Here is a 20,514-nt window from a genome sequence, read left to right on the forward strand (position 1 = left end):
CGCGTCAAAACGTGATGACGTTGAGGGCGGGTAATCAGAAGCCAGGACTGAGGCAACAAGCTCACCTCCAACATTATGAAGCACATTCGTAAGTCACTGCATGGCTGGAGGGGGAGGCAGGGAAGAGAGGAGAATCGCTGGATGGCTTGAGGGGGGCTGGGGACAGAGGAGAATTGATGGGTGGCTGCAGGGGGGGGCAGGGGAGACGAGAATCGCTGGGTGGCTGCAGGGGACAGGACAATCACAGGGTGGCTGGAAGGGGGGCAGGGGACAGAGAACACTCAGGTGGCTGGAGGGGGGGGCAGGGGACAGAGGACAATCACAGGGTGGCTGGAGGGGGGGGCAGAGGACAATCGCTGGGTGGCTGAAGGGGGGGCAGGGGAGAGGATAATCGCTGCATGGCTGGGACAATCGCTGGGTGGCTGTAGGGGGGCAGGGGAGGCAGGAGAATAGCTGGGTGGCTGGAGGGGGAGGGAAGACGAGAATAGCTGGATGGCTGGAGGTGGGCAGGGGACAGAGGAGATTCGCAGGGTGGATGGAGGAGGGGGCAGGGGCCAGAGAACAATCGCTGGGTGGCTGGAGGGGGCAGGGGACAGAAGACAATCACTGGGTGGCTGAAGGGGGGGGCAGGGAGACAGGATAATCACATGGTGGCTGAAGGGGGGCAGGGGAGACAGGATAATCAGAGGGTGGCTGGAGGGGGAGGCAGAGAAGAAAGGAGAATCGCTGGATGGCTCGAGGGGGGACGGGATAGAGGACAATCGCTGGGTGGCTGGAGGAGGGTCAGGGGCGACAGGAGAATCGCTGGGTGGCTGAAGGGGGGCAGGGCAGAGAGAGGAGAATCGCAGGGTGGCTGGAGGGGGGCAGGGGACAGAGGACAATCAAACACACTCTCTCACAGACATACTGAAACCAGGGGGGAGGGGGGAGGTATTTCTGTCACACACACAGTCTCTCACAGTCAGTGTCTTTCTCTCTCACTCTCACACAGTCTCTCACACTGCGTCTCACACTATCACATTCACTCTATGTGTTGCACAGTCACTCTCACACACTCGGTGTCATATACTCTTGGTCTCACAGAGAGTCTGTGTACTCTCTCTCTGTCACACACTCGCACATTCACTCTCCCTTTGTCACACAGTCACTCTCACACACACTCTCTCTCATACACACTCCGAGGAAGACCTTGCTAGCGCCCGTTTCATTTCTGACAGAAACGGGCCTTATTTACTAGTTGTAAATAAAATGCCAATATAGAATACATATAAATGTAACTAGACATAAAACAATAGAATAAGATATTTATACCAAATCATGCATATCATATAAAAAATAAATTGAACTAAAAAAAATAAAGCTAAATGAACTTACATATACAAAGAAATGATCCAATTTGCAGACAGAACAGTCAATCTTTGTTCAAGTAAAAATTAATAGAAACAGAGGTTAAAGATAACATTATGTCTAAGTGCTCTAGACCACTGACCTTGTGATGCCTCTAGGGTATCGTGCTAAGGTAAAGCTTTTGTGCAAAAAGACAAAGCTCGAAAAACAAATGTCATACTCCTGTAAGGGATAGAAGTGAAACATTACTCATTCAACCAAAAAGAAAGGGTATATAACGTCTTGCTGAAAAAATTGGGAATAAAGAGACCGGATAAATCTTGTACAAAAATCGAATCGTCCGAAAAATGTGAAATATGGTAAATGTTTAAATCATACATTAATGAAAGTCTTGTTTGTGTATCGTACAATGTCAATTATGGCTGTGCAAAAGTACACTTTGCACCCCGAGCTCAGCATATCCGTCACCTAAAGCACTCCTCTCTCTTCTCTGCCCTTTGTGCTGTCTCATCCGTCCTCCAATTTGGAAAACAGCAAGTTATTCTCCAGGAAGTGAAATTCCTGTTGTTTTGTTTTTAGAGACAGCGTTTTAGATCCTTGTTCTTTAGGAAACAGGAACGAAGCAAGAAGGAGATGGGCGTGGAAGCAGTTTAAAAAGCGAAAGACAACAAGTCCCGGCGTGCCTCGCGGGTTCCAGGCTGCTGCTGCTGCTGTGCTAACTAAAGTGAAAGTGCTGCTGCTGGGGCCGGTTCACCTTGAGGCGCGTGCGGTGTTGCAGGGCTATCGCTGAATCCCGGGAAGTGGGCGCGATGAACGGCGGCGTGGATTATCTACCGGACGATGAGGAGATCCAGCTGAAGAGAGGCCCTTCAGGTACTGGGGAGAGAGAGGAGCCAATCTCTGCAGGGCTAGTAATCTGCTGTCTCTTCGGCCCTTGTTCGGGTCAGCTCGCAGAATTGCAGATCTGGGCCCATTTACATCCAACAGGCCTAGGAAGTGCTCCCCACTTCCCCCAGCAGAGCACTGCATACAGGCAGGTTTATTCTGGCAGTCCGCATCTCGGAGGCATAAAATAAGCCTTTCCAGACCTGAACTCGCAACAGTATTAGCCAAGCGGCAGGATGACTTGTGTTGTAGTTGCAAGCATTGGTTAGGACGAGCTGAGGTGGATTCAGATTGTGGCACAGAAGAAATTCATCTTTTCTCTGGGCTGAAATCAAATGGATTTCTTTTCAAGCACTAAATATATCCGATTAATGTTCTTATAACTGTTGCTTGTTTTAGGTGTTGCCAGATACTGTCTGGGCAAAGGTTCTCCATATGTTTTCTCCTCTAGCGATGCAAGGCCGTATGCAAACTCCTGACCAAGATCCTGTGCTAAAGGGAAATAATACATCAAAATGTAGCATGATTACTGATCTGGTAGACTTACATGCCAATGCGAGTCCTCTTTATGAGCATGGGCTTTACGGTGATTTTTTTTTTTGTGTGTGCAAAAATTTAATCAGGAGTCAGGTTGGTGTGGAAAATTGAAAGTACCTGATACCCAAACTAGGGCTGATGAAATAAGCAATATATGAGAAGGGTACACTAAAAAGCTTTTTCCTTCTGATGCAGTAAACTAAAAGTATTCAAAACTATGGCTTTGAAAATGTGCACCCTACCACAAAACAATGCACTGCCAAAAGACATTTTGTTTCCCTTCCTGTCAGCCTGTAAGTGGGGATTGGGTCACTCACTGACCAACAGCAACAACATATTAAAAAATCTTTTTGTGGTCTTTCCAGTCGGCCAAGGAAGTTAGATTGAGAACAGGAGACCGTACACTGTTATCTTATAGCCCATTATTTGGAGTCACAAGTACACTTAAAACAATAGCAAACGGTATTGAAAGCAATAGTAAAAGATTATCAATTTTTTGACTTTGTGCCGTCTCTGGTTCTCAATCAAACCTCCTTGCAATCACCAACTTCCACCCCCATTCCCCACATCCTGCAAATGATCCTTAGTGGGTTCTAGACCCTGATCCCCCCCCCCCAAAAAAAAAAAAAAAAAAACAATCCTGCAAACAATCCCTGGTGACCCAGTGGGCTCAGACCCATCTCTACTCCCCTCCCCACTCCCTCCTCCCCATCTGAGACTATCTGGCCCAGGGATGTGCTTGATATGGCATTCCCATGGGCCCACAAACCTTACCTGGTCTGGCTCCATCTTAGAGAATGGTGATACCTAATCCTTAGGGGTGCATTGGGACACACCACTAGAGGTCAGTCTGCCAAATAGGCTGTGCTTCCCAATAAAGGAGGCAATCTTATTTATTTTTATTTTATTTGTTACATTTATATCCCACATTTTCCCACTTATTTGTAGGCATAATGTGGCTTACATAGTGCCGGAGTGGCATTACAGACTCCGGTGTAAACAAATACAAAGTGATGTAGTGGTAGGATAAAGTTCATGTGGCACAGCCACATTAGGGAATCGTAGAACGGAAGAGTTGTGTTATGTTCGTTACGTTCTTTAGTTTTGTTGTGTTGCAGAGATTAGGCATTTATTTATTTATTTGTTGCATTTGTATCCCACATTTTCCCATCTATTTGTAAGCTCAGTGTGGCTTACATAATGCCAGAGTAACAGTCGCCACTTCCGGATCTGAGAAATACAGATTGGTATAGCATGTACATTATACAGTATAGCATTATACTCCCTACCCTACAGTATATACAGTATAGCATTATACTCCCCTCCCTACCCATCTTCAAATCCTTGCTCAAAGCCCACCTCTTCAGTGTTGCTTTCGACACCTAACCTTTATACCTCTCAGGAAATGTAGACTGCCCCATTTGATTGACTATACATTTGTCCTTTAGATTGTAAGCTCCTTTGAGCAGGGACTGTCCTTCTATGTTAAATTGTACAGCGCTGCGTAACCCTAGTAGCGCTTTAGAAATGTCAAGTAGTAGTAGTAGTAGATTGGTAGTTTTTAGTGTTTTCCGGAAGTTTAGGTGGTCATTTGTAGTTTTCAAGGCTTTTGGTAATGCGTTACACAGTTGTGTGCTTATGTAGGAAAAACTGGACGCGTAAGTTGATTTGTATTTGAGTCCTTTGCAGCTTGGGTAGTGCAGATTTAGGTACGTTCGTGTTGATTCGGATGTGTTTCTAGTTGGTAGGTCGATCAAGTCTGTCATATATCCCGGAGCTTCACCGTAGATAACTTTGTGAACCAGAGTGCAGATTTTGAAAGCAATGCGTTCTTTGATTGGGAGCCAGTGTAGTTTTTCGTGAAGGGGTTTTGCACTTTCAGATCGCGTTTTTCCGAAGATAAGCCTAGCTGCCGTGTTTTGAGCGGTCTGAAGTTTCTTTAAGGTTTGTTCTTTGCATCCCGCATAAATTCCATTGCAGTAGTCTACATGGCTTAGTACTATTGATTGTATCAGGTTGTGAAATGTTCTCGGGAAGAATTGTTTCACGCATTTGAGTTTCCACATTGAGTGGAACATTTTCTTTGTTGTGTATGTCGCTTGGCTGTCTCTAGTGTTAAGTTGCGGTCCATTGTAACTCAGAGGATTTTCAGGCTGTCTTAGATAGGGAGGGTGTAATCTGGGTGTTGATAATTGTGGGGTTATCTGCGCTGTGTAGGGATGAGAGGATGAGACAGTGTGTTTTTTCTTCGTTTAGTTTTAATTGAAATGCATTTGCCCAAGATTCCATGATGTTCAAGCTGATCTTGATTTCGTTGGTGATTTCTGTCTGTTTAGATTTGTAAGGAATGAATATTGTGACATCATCTGCATAGATGAAAGGGTTAAGGCCTTGGTTGGATAAAGACTTGGCTAGTGGGGTCATCATTAGGTTGAAGAGGATCGGTGATAGCGATGATCCTTGTGGTACTCCGCAGTCTGCTTTCCATGGTGATGATATGTTTGAGTTTGATTGTACTTGATATGTTCTTGTGGTTAGGAAACCCTTGATCCAGCTAAGTATGTTTCCTCCAATCCTGAACTTATCTAGTAATCTTACAGTGGGGGAAATAAGTATTTGATCCCTTGCTGATTTTGTAAGTTTGCCCACTGACAAAGACATGAGCAGCCCATAATTGAAGGGTAGGTTATTGGTAACAGTGAGAGATAGCACATCACAAATTAAATCCGGAAAATCACATTGTGGAAAGTATATGAATTTATTTGCATTCTGCAGAGGGAAATAAGTATTTGATCCCTCTGGCAAACAAGACCTAATACTTGGTGGCAAAACCCTTGTTGGCAAGCACAGCGGTCAGACGTCTTCTGTAGTTGATGATGAGGTTTGCACACATGTCAGGAGGAATTTTGGTCCACTCCTCTTTGCAGATCATCTCTAAATTATTAAGAGTTCTGGACTGTCGCTTGGCAACTCGCAGCTTCAGCTCCCTCCATAAGTTTTCAATGGGATTAAGGTCTGGTGACTGGCTAGGCCACTCCATGACCCTAATGTGCTTCTTCCTGAGCCACTCCTTTGTTGCCTTGGCTGTATGTTTTGGGTCATTGTCGTGCTGGAAGACCCAGCCACGACCCATTTTTAAGGCCCTGGCGGAGGGAAGGAGGTTGTCACTCAGAATTGTACGGTACATGGCCCCATCCATTCTCCCATTGATGCGGTGAAGTAGTCCTGTGCCCTTAGCAGAGAAACACCCCCAAAACATAACATTTCCGCCTCCATGCTTGACAGTGGGGACGGTGTTCTTTGGGTCATAGGCAGCATTTCTCTTCCTCCAAACACGGCGAGTTGAGTTCATGCCAAAGAGCTCAATTTTTGTCTCATCTGACCACAGCACCTTCTCCCAATCACTCTCGGCATCATCCAGGTGTTCTCTGGCAAACTTCAGACGGGCCGTCACATGTGCCTTCCGGAGCAGGGGGACCTTGCGGGCACTGCAGGATTGCAATCCGTTATGTCGTAATGTGTTACCAATGGTTTTCGTGGTGACAGTGGTCCCAGCTGCCTTGAGATCATTGACAAGTTCCCCCCTTGTAGTTGTAGGCTGATTTCTAACCTTCCTCATGATCAAGGATACCCCACGAGGTGAGATTTTGCGTGGAGCCCCAGATCTTTGTCGATTGACAGTCATTTTGTACTTCTTCCATTTTCTTACTATGGCACCAACAGTTGTCTCCTTCTTGCCCAGCGTCTTACTGATGGTTTTGTAGCCCATTCCAGCCTTGTGCAGGTGTATGATCTTGTCCCTGACATCCTTAGACAGCTCCTTGCTCTTGGCCATTTTGTAGAGGTTAGAGTCTGACTGATTCACTGAGTCTGTGGACAGGTGTCTTTCATACAGGTGACCATTGCCGACAGCTGTCTGTCATGCAGGTAACGAGTTGATTTGGAGCATCTACCTGGTCTGTAGGGGCCAGATCTCTTACTGGTTGGTGGGGGATCAAATACTTATTTCCCTCTGCAGAATGCAAATAAATTCATATACTTTCCACAATGTGATTTTCCGGATTTAATTTGTGATGTGCTATCTCTCACTGTTACCAATAACCTACCCTTCAATTATGGGCTGCTCATGTCTTTGTCAGTGGGCAAACTTACAAAATCAGCAAGGGATCAAATACTTATTTCCCCCACTGTATATTATGGTTTACCATGTTGAATGCAATAGACATGTCGAATTGGAGGAGGATGATGTTTTTGCCTATTGCTATTTCCTGCTTGAATTTGGCTAGGAGAGTGACTAGTACTGTTTCTGTACTATGGAGGGGGCAAAAACCTGACTGATTCGTGTAATATTGAGAATTTATTTATATAATCTGTAAGTTGTTTGGCTACCATGCTTTCCATCAGTTTCACTGACAACGGAATGGATGCTACTGGACGGTAGTTAGTGATTTCATTTGTTTTTTTTCCTTGGTGTCTTTTGGTATCTGAGTGAATAGGATATTGCTCTTTTCCTTAGGGAAGAGACCTTGCTGAAGCATGTAGTTTAGGTGGGATGTGAGTGGGATGTGAGGTCCGCTATGAAGCGGTCAGGGTCGGATTTCATTAGGTAGTTGGGACAGGTATCTAGTTTATAGTGAGTGTTGGAGAACCTGCTGATCGCCTGTGCAACTGCATCAACGGTAAGGAGGGCAAATTGTAACCAGGTTCGGTCAGCCGGGTATTCTCCAGTGGTTGGGTCCAACTCATTAAGGAAGATTTCGATGTCAGTGTTGTCCTGAGGTAGCGTGTTGCGTAGGTTTGCAATTTTTTCATTGAAATACTTAGCAAGTTTGTCTGCAGATGGGATGTCTGTATTCGATGTAGTGACCAAGTTGGTGTCTAGGAGTTTGTTCACGAGTTGGTATAATTTCTTCGTGTCTTTGTAATCTGCCCCTATTTTAGTTTTATAGTATGATCTTTTGGTCTGTCTTATTGCGTATTTGTATTTTCTTTGTGATTGTTTCCATGTGTTGAGTGTGTGTTCGTCTTTTGTTTTTCTCCATGCTCGTTCGAGTTTCCTTGATTGTGTTTTTAGCTTTTTCAGTTCATCATTGAACCATGGTATCGAGTTATGCTTACATGAAGTTCTTGTTCGTAAGGGTGCTATTTCATCTAGTATGCATTTGCATCTTTTATCCCATTCCACAAGGTAATATATGGAGTCTGTTTGTGCTGTCCATTCATTGTTGTATATCTGTTGCCAGAATGTTTTCGTGTCTACTTGACCTCTTGTGCTGTAAGATGTGTGTTCTTGTATTTGGTGTAATCCTGTCTTCCGCCAGTGTAGGGATAAATTTAATTTGTAGTGATCGGTCCAGGGTGTTTCTGTCCATTTAATATATGTTGTTATTAGGTTCTGGTCTGTTGAAAGTTTGTGTGAGATAAGATCAAGTGTGTGCTCTTTGACGTGGCATTTGTGGCCATTTGAGATCCCATAGGTGGAGGAGTTTCTTACATTCTCGTGCGTTGATTGAGTTTGGGTCTTCTAAGTGTAAGTTGATGTCTCCTAATACTAGTACATTGGAGTTGGTTACACATGTGTTTGAAATGAAGTCCATGAAGTTAGTCTGGCTTTCGTTCCAATTACCTGGAGGGGTCTGTAAAACAATTCAAATGATTGCGTAGGGTTTTGTTGTGGATTCTGATTGAGGCCATTTCAAGTTGAAGTGTCATGGTCTCGGCAGTGGTTTCGGTGGTAAAGTGGGATCGATAGATTAGTGCTATGCCTCCGCCTCTCTTTTCCTTTCAGGTTCAGTGTGTGATTTTGTATCCTGGAGGGCACAGGTCTAGGATTATGTGGTCCTTTTGGTCGTGGATCCAGGTTTCATTGATGAAGAATAGGTCAAGGTCTTCTGCCATGATCCAGTCTGTTAGTATTGCTGTTTTGTTTACTGCGGATCTGGCGTTGATGTAGCCCACTTGGATTGTTTGGAATGGGTCTTCTACGTCTGGTGTTGTGTGGACTTTTATTAGTTGTCGTTTCTTTGTTGAGGTGAGTTTGGACCCTTCTTTGCATTCTGTAGTGATTGTCCGCGTGTTGGTGTTCTTCCTTTGTTTAAGTTGTTGTCAGTTTGATGAGGTGTGGTGTATCTGATCAATATTTGATGATTGTATAATATACGTATAATGTTACTTTCTGCAAGAGGGGTGGTTAGCGTTAAGGAGTAGATGATTATTAGGAGTAGTTTGAAGGTATTAATTTTGGTTTCTTTTCGCTGTGGGCTACTTAGCAGTGCTACAGGGTGCATTGCTTGTGGTCAGGTGCCATCATTTTTCAGGATAGTAGTGGAATGATGCGGAATGCCTCCCCAGACAACATAATTAAGATAAATATTATTGATGTAAGGGGATGCTGCAGCATGAAGGCTATCTGGTTAAGGGCTTCCCTGTGCAGGTTGCCCAGTCCTGTGGTGTCTTTGGAGTGCCCCTAACCAGATAGCCTCAGCGGTGTGATGGCTGTTGGGCCCACTGAGCCACAAGTCTTCTGAGGTGAAGTGCTGCTCCCATGTAGGATTTGTTTTTAATCATCCCTTAGCTAAAATAAAGATTCTGTCAAGGGGCATTTGAAAAAAAAAAAAAACACATCAACATTTGTAATGGCTTCTTACAGGAGCAGTTCTTGACTTCACAAGTTTGCATGTAGTTTTCATGTCGACTCTGCTGCCCTTTAGCACAGTGGTTTTACTGTGGAGTTTTCCCACTCAAAAAGTCTTAATAGTATCGGGAGTAACGTTAGTGCAGGAAAAAAAAAAAAATAAACCACTGTGCTAAAAGATTGCTCAGTTTATTTCATTGGTGTCTTATTGTTGAGTTTATTTGTTGAAAAGAGAGCTCAATTAAATAAATAACTTGGAGAAAAAATTGACTATGGTCCTCGTTTTCAAAACACGTAGACTTACAAAGTTACATAGAGGCTCATTTTCAAAGCATTTACAGAGGTCCGTAGTAACTTGTAAGTCCAAGTGCTTTGAAAATGAGCCCCACAGTAACCTATGTAACTTTGTAAGTCTATGTGCTTTGAATATGAGCCTCTTTGTAAGTCTAAGTGCTTTGAAAATATGCTTCTAAATGTCTTACTAAGGTTTAGGATCTAATGTTTTGAGTATGCTAAAATGCAGACCATCCCAGTGTGTTTGTAAAATTTTTTTAGCACTGTCTGTGTGATCTGTCTGTGTGAATGCGTGTGATAACATTTCTCACACACGTGTGCATAATGAGGGACTTTCCAAACACTGTTTATTTACCCAGGTAAATGGGCTATTTGAATACTGACACAACGGTGAGCTGAAAAACACCCTAATATTCGTATCACTGCCCCTCAATATCAAGAACAATATTGTTCACGTCTAATTAGATGGAGGAAAAGATCTCAACTATCCTGGCTAGGCAGCAAGTATGAAGTCATAGTGCCAGCTCATACTGGACTCCGATTATATCATTGGTCAAAAAACCCTCCAAATTTCCTAAAGTTTAATTCTTCTGATTGTTAATTATTGTAATTGTTTCTTAATCCTTTTTTTTTTAATTTCAATTATATAAAAATACAATGTGGCTGTGAACCTTCTCACTTTGTACGAGTCCAACAGGCTCCTCCATTTAATGTGGTTCAGATACAAAATTGAATCTTTGAATACTGCCCACTGTCCCACCTTAATGGTTCTTTGAGTTTGTGCAGCTCTCAGGATCTGTTGTTTTATTTTGATTGAAGCTGCTGCTTCTTAGGCTAATGATTAAGCCGGCCCTGCCAGGCGTATGGGTAGTCGTGTACCATACTGAAATAGCTGCCGATGGTCTGGGTCTCCATCGGTCTGTCTCTCTCACTCATATCCCCTCTGAAGCTCCCCAGTCTCTCTCATCTCTCCCCCCTCCCCCAGCCTTCACCTAGTCTCTCACACCTTTTAGTTTCTCGCATAACCCCTCCCCCTATTCTTCTTCCAGTCTCTCCTGTTGCTCATACTGTGCCCCCCCCCCCCCCCACTCCCATCCCCTCTGCTCTCTATAAACTTGAGCTACACGGTGCAGGAAGTTTGGGAAATCTTGTGACTTCCTGCACTGCATGGGAGTTTGTTCTTTTTTTTTTTTTAATTTAAAGAATTTGATTGAAAATCCAGACAAAATACAGCCTTGGCTAAAGTTTTATAGACAACAAAAAAGTGGAGATGGCCAAGGGGGTAAGGATGTTACTGGAGCCACACTTAGGTTAATAATTTATTGATGACATGGCCATGTTTCGGTAACATGGCCATGTTTTTTCCTCCTGATGCAGTAAACTAAAAGTATTCAAAACTATGGCTTTGAAAATGTGCACCCTACCACAAAACAATGCACTGCCAAAAGACACTTTGTTTCCCTTCCTGTCAGCCTGTGAGTGGGGATTGGGTCACTCACTGACCAACAGCAACAACATATTAAAAAAACTAGTAAAAGAAGCCTGTTTCAGAGCAAATGAAACGGGCGCTAGCAAGGTTTCCGTCGCCAACACCCTCCTCCCTCCCTGGCCAACCCCTTCCTCCCTCCCTGGCCAACTCCTTCGTTATTCTGGCATTGCTCCGCCCCCAACGTCATGACGTTAGATGTAAGGGCAGGGCCCGGAGCGATTTCCCACCCACCCCCGCCTCCCTGCCAACCCCTTCGTTGTTCTGCCATTGCTCCGCCCTTGAGGGTGGGGCCCGGAGCAATTTTGGTGGCTTCACCACCACGAACCTTCGAACCTTTTTGAAGGAAGTCAGAGCTTGGCTTCACTGACGTCAGTGTCCTCAGAACGTTGAGGGTGAGTTTTATTATAGTAGATCTTTTTGTGGTCTTTCCAGTCGGCCAAGGAAGTTAGATTGAGAACAGGAGACCGTACGATGTTATCTTATAGCCCATTATTTGGAGTCACAAGTACACTCAAAACAATAGCAAACGGTATTGAAGCAATAGTAAAAGATTATTATCAATTTTTTGACTTCGTGCCGTCTCCTGTTCTCAATCAAACCTCCTTGCAATCACCAACTTCCACCTCCAAGGGCGGTAAGGGCTTGCTTCAGGGGTCCTTAATTCTCTATAAGATTAAGCTCAATGTGTTTACACAAGCACAGTAAGATCCTCATACAGTAAGTTGACCCAGCAAAGGCTTTGCTGCACCTTTCAGGACAATATTGGAAGAAAAAGATTTCACAAGCTCATATGTTCGTAGCCTCTTGAGTGCCATTCATGCTCTTTATCTTAATTTCTGTCTTCCCAACCTCTCAGGTCTGGGCTTTAATATTGTTGGCGGGACGGATCAGCAGTATATGTGTAATGACAGTGGGGTCTACGTCAGCAAGATAAAAGATGATGGAGCAGCTGCTCTTGACGGCCGACTGCAGGAAGGAGACAAAATTATAGCGGTAAAGTATCATGTTGGCTTCCCTGAGGGTTGTGTCCTACTCTATGCTCATGGCAAGGAATATGTTCCAGGTCAAGGAATATGTTCCAGGTCATTTAAGATCCTTTACTTCCACTGAAAAATGTACTGTACCTTTATCAGAAGTCTGTGCATTAAAAGCAAATTTTTTTCTTTTTTAATTTGAAGTTTTAAAATATACATGTTCAAATTCAAACATTAAGCAGTTACAAAGAAAAAGAAAACACCTAGTGAAAAGCAAGCTCCTGATAGAAACTCAAAAGAAGAGAATGGCACACATCCTTGCAATATATCTAGCTGCAAACTATGCCAACACATTTCACAGGATCCCACAGTCATTCACAAAGGAAAATATATTCAACATAAAGGAATCCCTCACATGCTCATCTTCAAATGTGATATATGTCATTCAGTGTAAAAAGTGTGAAGAAGGGTGCTTTATTGGAGAAACAAGCCAGATGCTAAAGACGAGGCTCAATTTACATAGATATAATATCAAACAGTCCAATACCAACCAGGATGTCACCTCTATGGGACAGCACTTGACAAAACCAGAACACTGTATCAATGATTTTATAGTGAGAATAATAAAGGGAAACTTTAAGATCATTGAAATCAAAATGATTAAATATTTTGACACCCACCAAACAGGACTTAACGAAGATCTGGGTTTTCTAGCCCATTATAAACCATAAAATTCTGTTGCTTTGTCTCACCCTCTTACCATCCGTCTTTCCCAGACTCTCATCCACCCCGCTCTCCCTGTTTCTTACCTGACCTACCCCTCCCTCTTCCTGTGAGACTGTCATTGGAATGCTTTTGTGTTTCACTTATATATTCTGATATTTGTCAACATTTGCTCATTTCTGATCAGAAGAAGAAGGGTTACCTTGGAAAGCTAATCAAAAAATGTTATTAAGTTAGTCCAATAAAAAAGGTATTATCTTATTTTCTTTTCTATGTTTTGTTTTATTTCTATTTATTACCTTACAAAGAAAAAGAAAAATCCTCAAAACAAGGTAGGCAATAACAATACAAAGAAACAGAAATAATTTCAGCCCACATCAATGGGGGAATAAAGAACAAATTAGAAATAAAAATACAAAAAATAGGAAAATCGACCTTAATCAGTGAGACTAGCAAAACTTTGATTTTAAAACAGCACTAGGAGCTGGGGAGGTAGGGGAAATTTTCATGTTCATACCTTAGCCACTTGACTTCATTAAGCTTCCTTGCTGTTCTTCTTCTGTCAGCTGGCCATGGTTCTCAGTTGACCTGCTACCTCATAATGTAGTTCTTGGATTATGGTTGGGAAGAGTTTGTCCAATCAACATTGGCCTAATCATTTCTGACTTACATGGCTTGTGGCATTGTTAAATGCTGGTCTATTATCTGATTCAACATACGTGCTTTCACCTTCGGAAGGTCATAAGAGCCCAGACCCTCTGAGGAAGTCTTTAGGAATTATATGGAGGGATGGGATATAATGCAGCTAAAAGCGAAACCAGGATTATTGGATGCTGCTTGTTTGAATTCCATATCATTCTGTATCCTCAATAAGAATAATTTAAGCATAGAGTAGCACTAGTATAGTGCTGTGCTCTGATGATGATAAAAGTTTTTTTTCAGGCTAGTAACTCAGGTTACCTTGGGTTAGTTCAGCGGTTGTATATGTGTGCAGTCATGACATGCTGAAAGCAGTCTAGTCTGAGCTGTAATGTTTTGATGTCCAGTTACTGGGAACTGAGGACACCAAAAAGGCAATTCTGGAAGCTTTAAAATGGGGGAATCCAATGCATCCTGTAGTAGCAATATGAATTGCGATCAAAAACCAATTTCTAAACAACCACACTTATTTGTTACTATCTGCCACCTTGCCCTTCAGCCTCAAAAAGTTTCATTTGCTGTGGTGTGCCACTTGGTTGTAATCTGATTAAAACTAAATGGAAAAAAAAATTGGTTCCCTAGATCACTGGTTCCCAAACCTGGAGTCACCCAGCCAGTCAGGGTTTCAGGATATCCACAACAAATATTCATCAGAGAGATTTGCATGCACTGCCTCCACTGCGTGTAGATCTCTCTCATGAATATTCATGGTGGATAGCCTGAAAACCTGACTGGCTGGGGTGCCTCCAGGACCAGGTTTGGGAGCAACTTCCCTAGATGACTAGGCATTTAGATAAAACTTTTTCAGTTCTGTTTTCAATGAAGAAACCTGGCATACAGCTAACGAAGGCTTCCTCGTAGCCTTTGAAATATGATGGGAAGTTGAATTCGTTACTCCAGAAAAAAGCATATCTCTCTTTTTTTCATCCAAAAATGTTAATTCCCACGCTTAGTCACCTTCCAAAATGAAGGTGACCCTGGTAACCTCTTTGGATTTGATAGGCAAGGGTGAGGTCTGGTTGCAGTAGGGCTTGAACTGAGGATGGTTTGAGTTTTATGGGGGATGGCCAGATCGTTTGCGTAACCTCAAAATTCCCCTAGGTTTGTGTGTCAGATGTGCTGACAATTGTGATTTCATAAAAGTTCCTCCTAGTCTCCTTTAAAAGGATAAATAGCCACTTGCTATTAACATGTTCCACAACATTTATGATTTTATGAACCTCTTCTATATCCCCTCAGTCTTTTCGAAGTTGAAGAACCCTAACCAGTTTATAAGGGAGCCACTCCATATCCTTTATCATTTTCATTGCCATTCTCTGAACTGTTTATAGTTCTGCTGCGTGGTTATACCTTCAGTTTGCATAGAGCATAGGTTTTCTTTTTTTGACAATTTGTGTTGAATTATTTGCTTTTTTACAAATCTGAGCTTGAAGTGAGTTACACTGCCCAAAACATAGAAACAGAGAAAAATGTAGGCAGATATGGCCTGTCCAGTCTGCCCATCCATGTCATGCACTCTCCCTTTCACTCCCTTAGAGATCCTATGTACTTATCCCAAGCTTTCTTAAATTCTGGTGCAGTTTTCATCTCTACCACCTCCACCGGGAGGCCGTTCCATGGATTCGACACCCTTTCCATGAAGAACTATTTTCTCAGGTTACTTCTGAGTCTATCCCCTTTCACCTTCATCCTATACCCCCTCATTCTAGAGCTTCCTTTCAGTTGAATGAGAGTTGCTTCCAATGCATTTATGCCACGTAGGTATTTAAACGTCTCTATCATATACCCTGCCTTTCTTCTAAAGTATACATATTGAGATAAGAACATAAGAATAGCTATACTGGGTCAGACCAATGGTCCATCTAGCCCAATACCCTGTTTCCAACAGTGGCCAGTCCAGATCTTTGTTCCCATACGCTTTATGACTAAGACCACTGACCATTTTAGTAGCTGCCCTCTGGACTGACTCCATCCAGCTTGTATTTTGAAGGTGCAGTATCCAGAATTGTACACAATATTCTAAATGGGGCCTCACCAGAGTCTTACACAGGGGCATCATCGCCTCCTTTATCATATTTTGGCCCGCTGAAAATTTACGGTTAGCAGCTAGTGGCTAGCTGGTTATATTGTGGGATATAACTGGCTATCCGTCAATTTTCAGTGCAAGGTTGGCATCCATATTTGGCCACATGAATACCAGGCCTATGTTTTTCGGTTCAAACTTAACTGGCCAGCGCTGATTATCGGCTTGGCTGGGTAAGTTTGAACCGTCCAAAAGTAAATCTGATATTCAATGCCGATCACCAGAAATGCTCCGGCATTAAATATCCAGGCTCAGCTCCAACCGCAGGAGTTAACCAGGCTAATTCCTGCAGTCTGAATATTGGGCCCACAGTGTCCCATTGGTTATCAGATCTTAAATGTTCAAGGGAAGGACTAAAAGGCATAATGAGTCTCTGAGATGACTATTATGTCTGTCAATATTCTTGAAGTAATTATGAAGTTGCAATTGTTTAACTGGAGGAGTGGCCTAGTGGTTAGAGTGGTGGACTTTGGTCCTGGGGAACTGGGTTTGATTCCCACTTCAGGCACAGGCAGCTCCTTGTGACTCTGGGCAAGTCACTTAACCCTCCATTGCCCCAGGTACAAATAAGTACAAATATGTAAGCCGCATTGAACCTGCTATGAGTGGGAAAGCGTGGGGTACAAATGTAATAAAAAATAAAATAAAAATAAATCAAATTAACTGCCAATATCTCTGAATTCACCCCAGCTGTCTGGGCTCTGTGTACTGATGGATACTTGGCCACATTGCTTAATTTGCTGGAGGGAGGCTGAGTGCCGTGGAGAGGGGGCAAATTCATTTGAAATTGCCTGCTGTGCATTGAAGGCTGTGATTTTGACCCTTGCTCCTTTTGCTAGGTCAATGGCCAAGTGCTGAAGAACCTCCTGCACAAGGAAGTGGTGGACCTGTTCATAAATGCAGGCGAGGATGTCAGGTTAGAAGTTCAACACAAAGTGAGTATGAGCTGCTTTTGAGGAGCTTTGTGCACTGTACTCTGGGTGCCTGCAGCTCTTCAAACTTGGGTAAAGCTTTTAGATGTTTCTTCAAGAGATTCCCGATCCTGTTCTTTATTTGATTACTTTGAAAGTCTCGTACTAGATCCTTGTGAGTATTTAGTCAAAACAAAAGCAACAAACACTTGAATGTATTCCCTCACTGCTAGAGCTCCCACCCTCTTCACCTATCCTCTTTCCTCCTCGTTCCACCCCAGCTGCTATTTTTTGCAGCATATTTTAATTTTAGTATATTATCACAGCTGCTGTGGAATCTGGTAGACATGATGTCTCATGATCCAGCAAAATTGATTCTGTTTCTTGTGTCGGACAACTTTGGAGAATTACAAGTGAAGCTACAGTGTTATTTTAAACACTTTTTTTCATAAAAGAAGGTGAGAGTATTTTAGAGCCTTTGCCTTATCAATTAAAGGGAAAAGGAGCGGTGTTTGATCTGGGAGGAGATGTAATGCATGTGTTGCATTGTATGAACAAACAAAAAAGAAGAGCACAAAGGGCCTTTAAAAACGGGAAGGAACTCTGATTGAAGAGAGACCCAATCAAAGTTCACCATTAAAGGATTATTTTAATGAAAAAACTGTGTTCCTACCTGTTTTTAAAGGCCCTTTGTGCTCTTCTTTTTTGTTTGGTCTTTTTGTACTTGGTTCCCTCTCTTTGTTACGCATTGTATGAACAAGCATTTTTTTGCAATGAGCGCGAGTCATGTAATCTTCTTTGAGATGATGCCATAATGCCCCACTTCTGTGCAGCCTACCCTGTTTGGCCCTTGGGCAACTTGACAGGCAGATGTTGCAGGATTACTGGAGGTGCTATATGTGGGTGTCCCGACCTAGCCTAATTAAGCTTCTCTATTTGCAGGTTCAGACTCAGCAGAACGGCCCATCGGGTCACAAGGGGGATGGAGAACCTGGAGGCTTCTCGCTAAGCACGATTGTGGTGCCACTGCTGTTAGCTGGTGCAGCTGCTACTGTCTGGCTGGTCTTGAAATACCGGCATCGACACTGAAAAATTTCCTTAAAGAGAGATGAAGATATATGCAATCCAGATTAAAAAAAAAAAAATCAACATCCTATCCTGGACTGAAACTTTTGAGGACTTCCAGAAGTTTATAATGGCACTGCTGCTATTCATTGCATTACCTTCGGGCCGCTAGAGAGGGGCGAGGAAGGGAGGGATGGTTTGTGCACACCTCAGTGTGACTGTTGTAGTGCAGAGCATGTTGGCCCCTGCCTTGGTATTCTTGTCTGTGTTGCCCTGAGACTCTTGAATGCTTTTTTTTGTGCGTGTGTTCATTCATCTGTAGTGTTAAAAACTGAGCTCCAGGTTCTTTTTTTTGGGGGGGGGGGGGGTAAGGGGGGGCAAGAGGTTAGATTTTAGTTTTTAGCTATCAATATAAGAAACAAACCAAAAAAAAGAAAAAAGCTGTAATAGTCTGTGGAGTGTTACTGGCCAGTTGTAAGCTTACCAGCTGATGGACTACAGTACTGATTGGGTCTTTGAAAGATTCATGGGAACGTACTACTTAGGGCAATGGCAAAAAGGGGAGAAAAATGTTATTTGTAGCCAAATTCTGGAAAAAAGCTGCCTTTGGTGTAGACTTTTTCTTGCTGGTTTATGGTTGTCTGTGTCCTGAGGATGAATTCTGCTCAAGAAGCCTGTGGATGTGGTATGTAGCAGACAAGGAAGGTTTGATTTACAGATGAATGTGCTGTTCTGTAGAGCGCTCTTTGGAATGTGTATAGTTCATACATGTGATGTGTTTGTTATAAGAACACATAGACAGATGGAATTCCATATCAGCGATTGTCTTTATATAAACAGTGATGTTCCACTTCGGAGTCACATGCCCTAAGGAGTCTGGCCAATTTTGTTTCCGTTAGGGAAAGCATTCAATCAATCATTTCACTAGTGCCTCCCTCCCTTCCCCTACTCCAGACATCCCTCCCCACTGCCTCTCCTGGTATCAACCCTAAGTCCAATGTCCCCAGCCCAATCCTATCCCAGATACCCCAACTCTACCAAGCTTCAAATTACCCACCCAATAGAGCTGCCGCCCACCCCCCTGACCCAGTATATTCCCCAGATTCCTAATTCACTGAGAGATTTGAAAAAATTGTGTTTATCATTTACTTGTGCAGTCAGTATTAATATAGGCTTCCTCAGCATCTGGATTCTGACAGACCTCTGTTTTCCGATTCCCATCACGTTCTTCCCTGCTCCCAAAATGGGAACTGGGTGGGACCCGAAAACCACAGGAGCTGTGCTAATATGGAGCAGGTCCATGTTTCAGTTCTGTGACAGGGGCTTCATGTGCATTCAGTGATCACCGTGGGAGAGGGCTGTATTATTTTCCGCCCTCCTTACAGTGTCGGAGCAGCAGCATAAGCAAAAATGGTTATTTTAGGATAGTTCTGTTGGCAGTCAAGTCAAACATAAACATTCACCTGTGTTCTGGTTTTAATTCTTTTATAAGTAGTGTGAGATGAAATATCTTCTGTTTTTGGTTTCGGCTCACCTTAACCCCTCTCTTTAAGACAGTAGAATGTTAGCAGCTTTCTCTGTTTCTTGAAACGCCAAAGAATTTTTTCCACTTGAGAAGTAGGCATGTACGGCCATTAAAAAAAAAAAAAAAAGCTATTGAGGGAAATGGAGAGAACTCTTTTCAGTCACCTGAGATGTGCCACTATGTCAGTGCCTTAGTGCATTTATGAAATAATTTTAACAAAAAGAAAAAAAGAAAAGATGGTGTTTATCTCACAAGCACTATTATGCTGGATAGCCATTATAAAAGGGGCATGGGGGAGGTCAGCTTCCTTCATAAGCCAGTTCCGTAGGAAGGATTTTTCCTGGCACTTTAGATTTCAAAATAGCGTATGTTGGAAATTGAAAGATGTTTGTGATTAGCATATACCAAAAGAACTGGTGTATGCAGTGCAAAAATGAAAAATATAGTAACTTGAATTGCTGGGGTGAACGCATCCCTTCACGTCTTTATTAGTAGAATGCTGATTTTTGTAATTATCAGTTGTGCCTGTTGTACAGGGAGCTATGGATGATTCCACCCCTGTGCATTTATGTCATTGCCCTGTACGCTTTAATCAAACCTACCTGGGGTTTATGTACTACGCTATGTAATCTCTTTCATTGAAAGTATTTCTGTCCTCAAGCGATGGTACTAACCATAAGATTCTTGTTTTTCCCTTGTAAACAAGCAGAATAATGCTGTTTGAAATGAAGTACAAAATTATATTTTAATATCTCCAACAATCATCCGTGCGTGGTGACAAGTTATTGAGCGGTACAAGAGAGAGAGACAGATGTGGTAGGTCTGCAGAACTTATGGATATCAATGTTGCAACCGAATTTAACCATTCTTGGGACAGATACAGAGGGCTGTGGTAGGAACAAGGTTGAGGGGTCATGTAAAAGACATATAATAGGTGGGAACTGGTGTTGGTTTAGGTATGGGACTGTATATTCTCACCTATTCAAAGTGATAGAGATATAGAGAGGAAGGCTGTTGGGATGGTTGGATTGGCCAGTTGGTTCTGACCTCCCTCCATCTGCATGTTGGGGTAATTTCTCCAAATGGGTCAGTTTTGTGCATACCATGACAGGAGTGAACCTCACTCCTAAGCCTGGGTATGTGAAGTATAATATCAGTCTCTCAAATTTACTACTAAGTTGTATGTATTCAACATCGCATATCTCACACAGCAACACAAGATGTCAATTGTTGTGCAACACATTCCTAGAAGAACAAATTTGGGTAGTTAAAGGGGTGGGAGACAATATAAAAACCTCACAGTGATGAATGTATTTATTTGTGTTATTTATATTCTACATTATCCCCA

General features: G+C 42.9%; 1 protein-coding gene across 1 annotated transcript; it reads left to right on the forward strand.

Moving 5' to 3' along the window:
• The first annotated feature begins 2,038 nt into the window (after positions 1-2,038).
• LOC115477627 (synaptojanin-2-binding protein-like) lies at positions 2,039-19,930 on the forward strand. Its single transcript, XM_030214630.1, has 4 exons — positions 2,039-2,220; positions 12,043-12,179; positions 16,505-16,600; positions 17,519-19,930. Exons 1-4 carry the CDS (start codon positions 2,157-2,159, stop codon positions 17,663-17,665), a joined length of 444 nt encoding a protein of 147 aa, XP_030070490.1. The 5' UTR covers positions 2,039-2,156; the 3' UTR covers positions 17,666-19,930.
• The last annotated feature ends 584 nt before the right edge of the window (positions 19,931-20,514 follow it).

The sequence above is a fragment of the Microcaecilia unicolor genome, chromosome 9 (genome assembly GCF_901765095.1).
Source record: "Microcaecilia unicolor chromosome 9, aMicUni1.1, whole genome shotgun sequence".
Classification (NCBI taxonomy): domain Eukaryota; kingdom Metazoa; phylum Chordata; class Amphibia; order Gymnophiona; family Siphonopidae; genus Microcaecilia; species Microcaecilia unicolor.